The following is a 12,662-nucleotide window of genomic DNA, read 5'->3' as shown; positions in this document are numbered from 1 at the left end:
CTTTGAAGGAGAGGTAATGGTGGTATAGCATTTTGGAGAATGCAAGAGGGGATAGGATGATTTATTATTGGAAAGGAGCCAAAGATTTTTCTTAGAAGCACTGAACAGAAGCAAAAAGGAGAAAGGATGTTAGGAATATAGGGCTGTTTTGAAGTAGAGGCAAGGACAGTAATAGGAATTTTCATTGGGTGGATGTAACATTCAACTAGGATTGAAGATGAGAAAGGGAGATGGTTTGAATAATTGTCTTCACTACTCACAATTATTGCAGTTATTATTATGTTTTTCATTTCCCAGTCATGGTTAGTGCCATGAAAAAGTGTATTTATAAGAAAGAAAGGATAATTAAGAATTTTGGATAGTGTGGTAAAGTATTTTTTTTTCTTTAAAGCCTAACAGGTTAGAGTTAGAAGTAGGCTTTACACTTTGCTGATGTTATGTTAAAAATTACTGTTGAAGTTTACTTTCAAATGAAATTTTTTAAACAATATTTTTGCAGTATAATTGACATACAATAAACTACATATTTAAAGTATACAATTTGATAAATGTTTACATATGCATACTTATGTGAAACCATCAGCACAATCAAGGTAATGCATGCCTCTTTGTAATCTCACCCTTCTGCGCCTCCTTGCCGCCACTTCACAAATTTTTGATACTGTGTTTTTATTTTCATTCCAGTTCAAAATAGTTTTAATTTCTCCTCTGATGGATGGGTTATTCAGAAGTGTATATTTAGTTCCCAGATATCTGGGGATTTTCCAGAGATCTGTCTGTTGATTCCTAAATTAATTTCATGTGGTCACAGAACATATTTTGCCTGATTTTTTTTTATTTTAATCCTTTTAATTTCATTGAGACTTGTTTTATGGCCTATAATATTGTCTGTCTTGGTCAGTATTCAGCATGCGTTACTGTTGTTTGGTGAATTATTCTATAAATATTGATCTGGTCAAGGTGGTTGATAGTGTTGTTCAAGTCTTCCATACCCTTACTGATTTTCTGTCTACTTGTTACGTCAGTTATTGGGAAAAGATTATTGAAATCTCTGGCTATAACTGAAAATTTGTCTATTTTTCATTGCAGTTGTGTCAGTTTTTTGCTTTATCCATTATGAAGCTTTGTTCATTAGGTGCCTATATGTATAGGGAAGCCCTAGTGGCACAGTGGTTAAGCACTAGGCTGCTAACCACAAGATTGGCAGTTCGAACCCACCGGCTGCTCCAGGGGAGAAAATTGTGGTAGTCTGTTTCAGTAAAGATTTACATACAGCCTTGGAAACCCTATGGGACAGTTCTACTCTGTCCTACAGAGTCGCTATGAGTTGCAGTGAATTCCACAGCAATGGATGTGTGTGTAAATGTATCTGATTGTTACGTCCTCTTCATGAACTGACCCCTTCAGCATTATGAAATGACCTCCTTTATCCCCAATAATATTCTTTGCTCAGAAATCTACCTTGTGATAACTGCTGGGGCAGTTGTAGAGCTCACCTCATTGGGTTTTTGTCTCTCAGGGATCACTGTCCTTTGTTGCCAGATGTCTAGTGTCTTGAAAACTGCTGTTTCATATCTTTTGTATGTTTTTAAAACTTTTGTTGTTGTTGTAAAAAGATACATAACACAACATTTGCCAATTCAAAATTTTCAGGTGTATAATTTAGTGATTTCAATTATATGAATCGTGTGTGACCATCATTCATAATCATTGCCAAATTTCCTGTTGCCATAAACAGAAACTCATTGCTCCCTAAACAACAACTTTCTCTTTCCCCTCCATCCTGCCCTTGGTAACCACTAACAAACTTTGGTCTCTATACATTTTCCTATTCTTGTCATCCATATAAGTGAAATCATAACAATATTTGTCCTTTTGTGACTGATTTATTTCACTCAGCATAAGGTTTTAAAGTTCATCCATGTTGTAGCATGGATCCAGGACTTCATGACCTCTTTTTGGCTGAGTAGCATTCTGTTGTATGTATGTACCACACTGGGTTTTCCATTCATTCGTTAATGGACGCTTAGGTTGTTTACATGTTTTGGCTCTTGTGAATAGTGTTGTTGTTTTGTGTTGTTTCATGTAGGAGTGTAAGCCTAGTCTCTGTTTCTCTCTCTTGGCCAGAGCAGAAGTCCTAGAATTTTTTAAAAAATTATTTGCAATGGTTCTTATGTTTTTGTTTGCATCAGGGGTACTTATGAAAAACTAGGGAAATGTATAGACCATAGCCCCCCAAATATACAAAGATTTAAACATAAAAATTTTGGTTGTAATTTGTGGGGTTTACAGGCTTGAGGTTTAATTCATCTCCACCCAGGAATCCTTGCTTTTCAGTAGGGAATATTCAACCCTAGTTGTACATTAAAATAACCTGGGAGAGCTTTTGAAAAAATATCCATGTTTCACCATTAAAAAAACAAACAAAAACCCATTGCCTTCGAGTTGGTTCCGACTCATAGCAACTCTGTAGGACAGAGTAGAACTGCACCATGGGGTTTCCAAGGAGCGCCTGGTAGATTTGAACTGCTGACCTTTATGGTTAGCAGCTGAACTCTTGACCACTATGCCACCAGAGTTTCCAGGCTTCACCATAGACCTATGAAATCTGAATCGTCGGTTGAGCGGCCCAGACTGCCTTTGTTTTTAAAACTCCCCAGGTAGTTCTAATGGGCATCCAAGGTTAACAACAGTTTTGTTTTAGAGTAAAGGACTGCTTTCTCTCAACTTGGTTTCTCTCCCTTCCCTTTATTGTAGTGCAGCATCTGGTGTGTTTTATGATATGCTTTGTTATAGGTTTTATGCTATGTCAAATGTATATATGACTTCAGTTATTGGTAATTCATAGTAAAAAAATGTATTTCAAATTGTGCTTAAGTGAGCCGCACTGTGTTGAGCTGTTTTAAAAAATGCCAGAAAGCAGTAAGCAAGAGAAAATAGCACAGAGCACTCTTGATATGAGAGCAGTTTGGTATAATATGTACTCTGTGGCTTTAAAATGAATTGATTTCATATTGAATCACTTTTTTTGGATGTGTCAAATTATGTAATGCATAGAGTAGTTAGTCTGGAATGCAAGCTGATTCTTTTGTGTGATTTCCTTAATAAAGAACTCGAATGTGTTATACATTTTGTATATTAGGCTTTTCAGTTTCTGAATCTTATAATGCTTCTTGAAGTAAAATTATGGGGTTTTAAAGGAGTAAATAACTTTTGTTTAAATCTAGTTTAAAATATTTTCTTTCTCATTTATTGTAACCAACTTTCCCTATAGCTGTGAACTTCACAGAAGTTAATGAAGAAAACAAAAACGATCTCTTCCGAGAAGTGTTTTCTTCCATAGAAACACTGGCGTTTACTTTTGGGAATATGTAAGTATAGGACTGTCATTTAATACATTTGGGCTTAGTGTCTCAGTGATAGTATGTCACAAAATTTAATAAAATACATGGAAAATAGAATATTAAATAGTATGAAACTACACAACTTTGGTAAAACTGCATTCTGTATTGCTTTATTACTATCTTTGGAGGTGTCATTATAACTGTTTGGAGTCCCTGGGTTGGAAAGGTTGGAAGTTCAAGTCCACCCAGAGGCACCTCAGAAGAAAGGCCTGGCGATCTACTTCTGAAAAATCAGCCATTAAAAACTTTTTGGAGTACAGTTCTACTCTGACACACATAGGGTAGCCATGAGTCAGAGTTGACTTGACTGCAACTGGTTTATAGCTGCTGAGAAGCAACATCCATTTGCAAGAGATTATGTTTTGGTTTATGTGAATAGATTCTTAGTTGTTGTGGTTTATAGGAATAGATTCTTAGTAGTTTTTTTCTTCCCCCCTAAGATTTTCACTTAAGAGGTTATCCTAGGTAACATGCTGAATATAAAGTTCATGACAAAGCAGTGTAATAACTTTTTATTTCTGTTTCTTTCTTTCTTTTTTTTTAAAACCTCCCTGGATAGTCTTACAAGTTTCCTTATGGGAGATGTAGGCAATGATTCATTACTACGACTGCCTGTGTCTCGGGACAGTAAGGTAGGCTAAGCTTGTGTGAAAGCGAAGACTTTAATACTTTTAACTGAATATTCCAATCACTTCTAATATTTTAGCATTACTTTTTGATAATTTCAAGCTTAAAAATTACTGTATTATAGCAAGAAAACAAGATCAGTTTATTTTAAATGATAATCATTTTAAATGTTAAGTTATGGTTAGTTTCTAAAGCAATAATTTAGTTGTACTTCTTAAGTGGGACTGTCATTTGAAAAGAACGTATCTGATATTTTTTGTAGTGTCTTATATAGTGAATCTGTATGTTCTGTAGTTCAAAATTTTAGTAAGTCTTAGCCATTTTTCCTTCTTGACATTGTCACAGATGTTAAAGACTGGTGGAAACTTAGAAAAATAATTCAGGAAGTAAAGAGGGTGTTGATTTTTTCACATACGGTACAGTTAATGTTTGTTACTATGAAACACTTGTTAACAGCCTTGTAGGTCTTAAATCTCCCTAAGAACATCCCTAAAAGCATGTCATAAAGTCAGGATTCTGATTCCCAATTGGAAGAGAAATTACTGTGGAATAATAGAACATGAGGAATGTATGTAGAACATTGCTTTAAAGATTCAGAGAAGTAGTAGTATTTCAATTGATTGGATCCTTCCACCAAATGCAAGATATTCAAACAATATGCAACAGGAGCATATGTTGATAATTTCCTGTTAAGAACGATGAAATTCAAGGATTGCAGCAAATATTTGGAAATGTGCCAGGTACTTGTACTTTATCAGCATAATAATATAAAGACGTCAGGTCTTTTTTTAAAATGATACAAAACATGAATGACTGATTAGGGCAGGCATTTGTTACATGTATTACAATACTGTGAGAACATTATGATTATTTCTGAAGCCATTGATGAGTCAAGGGGGTTAGTATATAAACCATGTCAGAATGATGAAGAATTTTAAGATCTTTAACTATTTTGCAGTTATTCATGATTCTTCCACGATTTTTTTCCTCAAACTGTTACTGCTACTTCAGAAAATATAAGAAAACATTTATCTTTGTGGCAAGGCTCTGAACAATTTAAATTTTAGATGTAAATCATATTTCCTGTTCCTGTGCCTTTATTGTGCACACATATACTAATTCTTAATAGGCATTTTTTTTCCTTTTTTTCTTTTGCACTTTGTTTTCCTTTTTGCATTTTTTAATTTACCCAAGAGGGTTGGAATAAAAAAGGCCATGATGATATAATTTTAACAATAAAATTACTTTATTTGGTAAAGAGTTTTATAAGATAATCTTTAAAAATAATAAATACCATTTATTTAATAGTGCTCGCTATGTACCATGTACTGTGCTAAGCCTACATTATCTTAATTCTTAAAACAGCCTTATGAAGATAGTGTTCTTATCCCCATTTTACAGAAGAGCAAACCAAAGTTAAGTGAGCTTAAGTAAGTAATTCAGTGATACACAGCTAGTAAGTGGTGGAGCTAGATTTCAAATCCAGGTCTGTTTGATCCCTTTTACATTGAATCCCTGCATACCTCATATTGTCCAACATAAATAGATAAATTTCTGTAATATCTCACAATCATGGTAGATGGTGTCTTTCTGTACTGTCCAATGTGATAGCCACTAGGCACATGTACCTCTTTCAATTTAAATTAAAAATTCGCTTCTCATTCACTTGAGCCACTTTCAAATGTTCAGTAGCTATACGTAACTAGTAGCTACTGTATTTGGCAGTGCAGATACAGAATATTTCCATCATTGCAGAAAATTCTGTGCTAAGCTGTCCAGTAGACTTTCAGAGAAATGCTTGTCATAAAATAAAATAGCAGAAGATGGCTGGAAGAGATTTATGTCTTCTATTTAGATGGAAATCTATTAACACTGCTTCTCTAACTTCCTGTGGGATCTACAGAATTTAAAGTTTTGAATAGATTCATTAATGTTAACTAATGCTGTTAGTAAACAATGAGGTTGTTCATTCTTGGACCTTGAGAACTGCTGTTGTAAAAAGCTATATAATTCTTATAAAGTGTTCTGGCATTTAAACAGACTTCTCAGGCCTTTTGAGTTTTAAATACTTGAAATTCTTTAGCAGGAATTATGTCAGACTAACAAATTGAGGGAAATATTTCTGAAGCAAAGATCTGTTATCTTCTGCACTAATCTTAAATTTATTTTCTTTCATGTTGTAAGTCTTTTGAAAACATTTCTGTGGGCTCAGTGGACTCATCCAGTGAAAAAGGTAATGCTCGAGTTACTCAGAACTTTTGTCAGACTTTTTGCAGTTACTTTTGAGAAATGTTTTGCAATACTTAATCTCTTCTTGCTTAGTATCCTAATGTATCATTTTTAACATAAAATGATTAATAAAGTTTTACATATAATACATAAGGAAAAAAAATCCACCAGGGTAGATAAGATATTTTAATGATATAAACTGATCAAGAATTATATTAAGGCTGTAACTTGATGAATAATAAAAATACATATTGAGATAAATACAGCATAGTTTGAAAACATTTCAAGTTAAACTATGACCCTTTAATTCTAAATCTCTGTCACTTGTATTTTTTTTTTTTAACTAGTTTTCATTGAAGAAAATCTTAGGATCTGAGTGCTTCTTTGTTTAGAATTATTACCTGATTATATTTAATACATACTTAACCTTGATATTTTTATTTTCAGGAAATTTTTCACCTATAGAACTAGACAATGTGCTGTTAAAGAACACTGACTCTGTAGAATTGGCTTTGTCATACGCTAAAACATGGTCAAAATATACCAAGAACATAGTTTCATGGGTTGAGAAAAAGCTTAACTTGGGTAAGTTGCCCTTTGGGGCCATCTGATTAACTTAGGAGTGTAAGAACTAAATTGTGTGTGATTCATTTTGTACAGACTATGAGTAATGTGATTCCAAATTAGTAACTGTTTCATTGTAATGAATACAATCATTGTCCATTTTCTCTTCTTGAGATAGGAAAGACTCTTTTCTCACTAAATGTACTTATTGAACATTTACTGTGGGCCACCCTGTAGATCCAGGGACATAAAGACAAATAGAATACTGTCTCGGCCTTTAAGGAGGCATAATCTAGTAGGTAAAAAGAAATGCAACAGATAATATCATTAAAAAAGATAAAAGCAACAATAGATGCATGAGTAGAAGGCAATAAAAGCACAGAAAGAACATCTTAATAGCTAGTACTTTCCCAGTGCTTCACAGTTGACAAAATGCTTTCACATCTATTTTTGCATTTGATTCTCACAAAAACCAAAATCAAACCCACTGCCATCAAGTCGATTCCGACTCATAGTGACCCCATAGAGTTTCCAAGGCTATAAATCTCTATGGAAGCAGACTGCCACATCTTTATCCTGCTGATCCTCACAGATCCCTGGGAATTAGGCAGGACAAGAATTATTACCCCATCTTACAGCTGAGACAACTAAGGCAAGTGATTTGTCTTAGTAACTGGAAGAATGTTGACTGTAATCCAAAGCCTGTGCTCTTTCTACTGCATTATTTGCTTTTAGTAGGAAATGCTCATCAGAATCACCTGAGTAGCCTTATAAAGGACCATACACAGGCCTAGGTCCCATTCTCCCCAGTGGTGAAGTCTTAGCAAGTATATTTTGAAAAAGTTTACCCAGTTGATTCTGATGGGTACCTTGGACTAAAAGTCACTGCATTATATTATAACGCAGACTAGTATTTGTGATCAGGTTTAAACTGGGTAATTACAAATAACAACACTTTAGAGTATTAAGGAGGAAAATAAGTTAATTTTTCCTTCTGCTAACCTTCTTTGACCTTTCTAGAATTGGAGTCCACCAGAAATATCATCAAGTTGGCGGAGGCAACTAGAACTAACATTGGACTACAGGTAAGAGCCCTGTAACAAGCCCTATAATAAGAGGCTACTCAGATGAACACCCGATAATTGCCCTGCAAAGTTAGAAATTTGCATTATGAGAAAGTACTTAGATGCTGATCTTTTTATTGGCATGATAAAATTCTTTTAAATTTAGATGAATGTCCCTTATATAAAAAAAAAGAAGTTCACAGCGCAGCACTAATGTTGATCAACTTGATAGCTACTAATTTTGCTAACTAGTTTTATAGTTAATTTTCTTCAGTATTTTTCTCATATAGTCATGTTTATGACTAGTCATTTTCTGAAAAAGAAATAGTCTAAAAGAAGGTTTTTCTTTTTGAAAGAGTAGTGGTGGGTCTAAAACTCTAGCATTGTTTCTATCATACAATTTACTTTTTTCGACATTAACTTCTAGGAGTTTATGCCACTGCAGTCTCTATTTACCAATGCTCTTCTCAGTGATATAGAGAGCAGTCACCTTTTGCAGCAAACAATTGCAGCTCTCCAAGCTAACAAATTTGTGCAGGTAAAAATTAATTTGTATGTAGAATACTCATTATTTTTTACAACATCATACTTGAAAAAAACAGTTTTTTGTTTTGTTTTGTTTTTTTAATACCCTTGACAGCCTTTACTCGGGAGAAAAAATGAAATGGAAAAACAAAGGAAAGAAATTAAAGAACTTTGGAAACAGGAACAAAATAAAATGGTTAGTATAGTAATGGAGTTTTATGTCCGTGTGTGACCATCTAAAATCACCTATAGTTATCTAAGCATCTGCCTTACTCTATAGCTTTTTCTAAATTACTGTCTTAACTATTTTGCTCCATCAGAAACTTGTACATTAGGGTCTTTTTCATATTTTGTGTTTAATGTTTTGTATGTGTGTTTGTAGCTCGAAACGGAGACTGCTCTTAAAAAGGCAAAATTGTTATGCACGCAACGTCAGGATGAGTATGAGAAAGCAAAATCGTCCATGTTCCGTGCAGAAGAGGAACATCTGTGCTCAAGTGGAGGATCAGTAAAAAATATCAACAAGCAATTAGAAAAAAAGCGAAAGCTGGAAGAGGAGGCTCTTCAAAAAGTAATGATCTTTTCTGTTATTTGCAAGTTGAATTAGCAATAATCTGTAAAGGCTTTGGTTATCAAACTTTAGCATGCATCAGGATCACCCAAACGGCTTGATAAAACCCAGATTACTGGGTGCCATCTCAGAGTGTCTGATTCAGTAGGTCTAGGATAATAACTGGAGCCCTGGTGGCACAGTGGTTAAGAGCTACACTGCCAACCAAAAGTTTGGCAGTTCAAATCCACCAGCCACTCCTTGGAAACCCTATGAGGCAGTTCTGTTGTGTCCTGTAGGGTCACTGTGAGTCAAAATCAACTCCAAGGCAATGGGTTTTTAGGATAGTAACTGGAAAAAAGTAGACTGCATTTCTAACAAGTTCCCAGGCGAGGCAGATGCTGCTGATAGGGACCAACACTTTGAGAACCACTATGCTGAGACTTTTACTTATCTTTTGAGTTTTGGGTTTGTTTGTGAAAGAAGTATCTTGGAGATACTTTTGACTTGATAGTTCAGTAAGTTCACCTTTTAGGCGACCATGTGTGTGCTGATTCTAGCATCTAGTAGCAAGGATAGGCTGAAGCTTTGTATTATTTATGAAAATATAATTTGATAAGCAAATAAATTCTGTAAGATTTTATGGAAAATGGTATATTTAAATAGAAATAGCAATTTTAAATAGAAGCGGAGATTTGTAGACAGTAGTATACCAGTTGTAAGTCACACTTGACTGTCGGGTAAGGTCAAGTGCCCTTGAATCTCTGAGCAAAACAAATTGTTTTATCTTTAGAAATATTTCAGAATTTTCATGAATAAAGGCTTTTTGATTATTTAAATTTAGCTTTACTACAATGAGGGTTTTAAGATACAAATTCTGGTGATCAATGTTATTTTCTGTACTTTCTTAAAGGTAGAAGAAGCAAATGAACTCTACAAAGTTTGTGTGACAAATGTTGAAGAAAGACGAAATGATCTAGAAAATACCAAAAGAGAAATTTTAGCCCAACTCCGGAAACTTGTTTTCCAGTGTGATCTTACCCTTAAAGCTGTAAGTAATTTCTTCAGGTTTTTGAAGACAAGAGGAAAGAAAACCAACAAAAAACTATGTGTCTGCAGTAGGGGATTTAACTTCTGAGATTAATGGCACATGTTGAGCTTGAAAATTGACTTTACGTTTTTGAACCAAAACCTATATGTGGTTTGAGTTATGTTTTGATTTGTTTTCCCCCCTCAATGGATTGATGATTTGTTTGGTGAGAATTGAAATCTGAGAATTTGAAATTACTTCTAAGCCACTGTCTTTCTTGGTTTGGTTGACAAAATGGATTTCACCTCTGAAACATCTATCAGCACTGTGAGACCTGTTCCTCAAAATTTGAGTAAAATATTAAATTGAACCCAGTAACTTATTTGAAGACAACGTATCCTGCCCTCAAGTGTTTTTATTTGCCTCTTTAAAATGGTTTTTATAAAAAATTGACGTATAATAAAATTGACCCTTTTGTGGGGAGGGGTATACATTTCTCTGTGTTTTAATGCATATATAAATTTGTGTAACCATCACCACAGTCAGGATTCAGAAAGCCTAAGAACCCAGAAACATTCCCTCATGCTGCCCCTTTTAATCTGACCTTCCCCCTAACCCTAACCCCTGGCAATCACTGCTCCGTTCTCAGTCTTTATAGTTTTCTCTTGAGTGTCATATAAATGGAGTCATATGTGTATAACTGTTTGAGACTGACTGCTTTTCCGCAGCATAATGCCTTTGAGATTCATCAGTGTTATAAGTGTATCAGTAGTCCATTTCTTTTTATTGCTTAGTAGATTTCCATTGTCTAAAGAGCCCTGGTGGTGCTGTGGTTAAGTGCTCAACTGCTAACTGAAAAGTGGGTGGTTTGAACCCACCACCTGCTCCACAGGAGAAAGATGTGGCAGTCTGCTTCTATAAAGATTTACAACCTTGGAAACCCTGTGAGACAGTTCTACTCTGTCCTGCAGACTCACTATAAGTTGGAATCGACTCGAAGACAACAGGTTATTCCATTATATGAATGTACCACAATGTTTCCCCATTCACCAGCTGGGCATTTGCATTGGTCCCAGTTTGGGCTGATTATGAATAGAGCTTCTATAAATACTTGTTTACAGGTATTTGTGTGAACATAAGTTTTCATATTTCTAGGGTAAATACCTAGGAGTGAGGTTACTGGGTTGTATGGTAAATGTATATGTGTGTGTATGTGTGTATATGTGTGTGTATATATATTTTTAGGCAGGCAGATATGTTTATTCCCTTTTCATAGATGAGACTGGAGGCCTCAAGTTTCTAACCAAAGGTTACAGAGCTAGAAAATATCAGAGGCATAAAAATAAAGTATAATTCTTTTCTTATAGGTTATAATCAGAATTCTAAAAAGGTCTCCATAATTCCTGCTTCCTGATATATACCAGTTACCAGTTGCAATTGAGTCAATTCTGACTCACAGCGATCCTGATGGATAGGACCTGCATATCCACTTCCCTTGAATGCAGGCAAAACTTGTGAATATGTTGGCATATCACTCCCGTGGTTATATGACATTGTAGATGTAATTAATTTCCCAACCTAGTTGACCTTGAGTTAATCAAAGGAGAGATCATCCTTGGTGGGCCTGATCTAATCAGGTAAATCCTTAGACAAGAAACAGTAGCCCTTGATGTCTGGGAAGGAAGAACACTTCCATGTTGTGAAGAGGGCCATATGGCAGGGGAACAGGGGGCATCCTGTAGGAGCTGAGGGCCTGAGTCCTACAATTGCAAGAAACTGAGTTCTTGGAAGAGGATCCCAAGCTTCAGATTAGATTATAGTCCTGGCCAACACCTGAACTTCTACCTAGACGGACCTTAAGCGGAGGACGAAGCTAACCTGTACCTAGACTCCCAACCCACAGAAGCTGAGATTATAAATATGTGTTTCTTTTAGCTACTACATTTGTGGTAATTGGTTACATAACATTGAAAACTAATATACAATATATCTTATCACTCAGTGGACTAATTAACAGTAAAATATTAAAATAGCTGTATCTGTATAAACTATCATGTCTATAACATAGCTATCCATCTATCCATCTCTATCATCTCTATTACATCTCTAGTACCTACCTACCTATCTATCTGTCTGTCTTTCTGTCTATCTATCTATCAATCTATCATCACTGTAGGCCACCCAGGATAATCTCCCTTTTGATTAACTTAGAGTCAGCTGGTTAAGGCTGTTAATGACAATTTGCACCATTCTTTCACCTTTGCCATTTAATATAACCTAATTACAGGATGATCTCTCTCTCTCTCTCTCTTTCTATATATATATATATATATATATATATATACACACACACATACATATATGTAGTTACATGTATGTATACATTTGCGTGTATGTATATATATGTGTATGTGTGTGTGTATATGTGTGTGTGTGTGTGTGTGTGTGTATAGTGAGTGCTTACCTCATGTTAGAGCCTTCCCTGGTGTTCACCATGAACTAGACATTGTCATTCCTTTTTTTTTTAAATTTTTTTATTGTACTGTAGGTGAAGATTTACAGAATAAATAGTTCCTCATTAAACAGTCAGTACACATATTGTTTTATGACATTGGTTAACAACCCCACGACATGTCAACACTCTCCCTTCTCGACCTTGAAAACCTTTT

At 34.9% G+C, this 12,662-nt stretch overlaps 1 protein-coding gene across 2 annotated transcripts in view; it reads left to right on the top strand.

Moving 5' to 3' along the window:
* Window positions 1-12,662, top strand: part of ARHGAP29 (Rho GTPase activating protein 29) — a 69,619-nt gene that overhangs the window by 33,532 nt on the left and 23,425 nt on the right. For both annotated transcript variants that reach the window (XM_004378760.2, XM_023733461.1), the window contains 9 exons: window positions 3,275-3,371; window positions 3,964-4,036; window positions 6,216-6,264; window positions 6,708-6,845; window positions 7,845-7,909; window positions 8,316-8,426; window positions 8,529-8,609; window positions 8,796-8,984; window positions 9,877-10,014. In XM_004378760.2, coding sequence (XP_004378817.1) covers window positions 3,275-3,371; window positions 3,964-4,036; window positions 6,216-6,264; window positions 6,708-6,845; window positions 7,845-7,909; window positions 8,316-8,426; window positions 8,529-8,609; window positions 8,796-8,984; window positions 9,877-10,014 — 941 coding nt within the window. The remainder of the gene's footprint in view (window positions 1-3,274; window positions 3,372-3,963; window positions 4,037-6,215; window positions 6,265-6,707; window positions 6,846-7,844; window positions 7,910-8,315; window positions 8,427-8,528; window positions 8,610-8,795; window positions 8,985-9,876; window positions 10,015-12,662) is intronic.

The sequence above is a fragment of the Trichechus manatus genome, unplaced genomic scaffold, assembly GCF_000243295.1.
Source record: "Trichechus manatus latirostris isolate Lorelei unplaced genomic scaffold, TriManLat1.0 scaffold00058, whole genome shotgun sequence".
In the NCBI taxonomy this organism is placed as follows: domain Eukaryota; kingdom Metazoa; phylum Chordata; class Mammalia; order Sirenia; family Trichechidae; genus Trichechus; species Trichechus manatus.
Note: the sequence above shows the minus strand (reverse complement) of the source record. Positions and strands in the feature narration are given on the sequence as shown.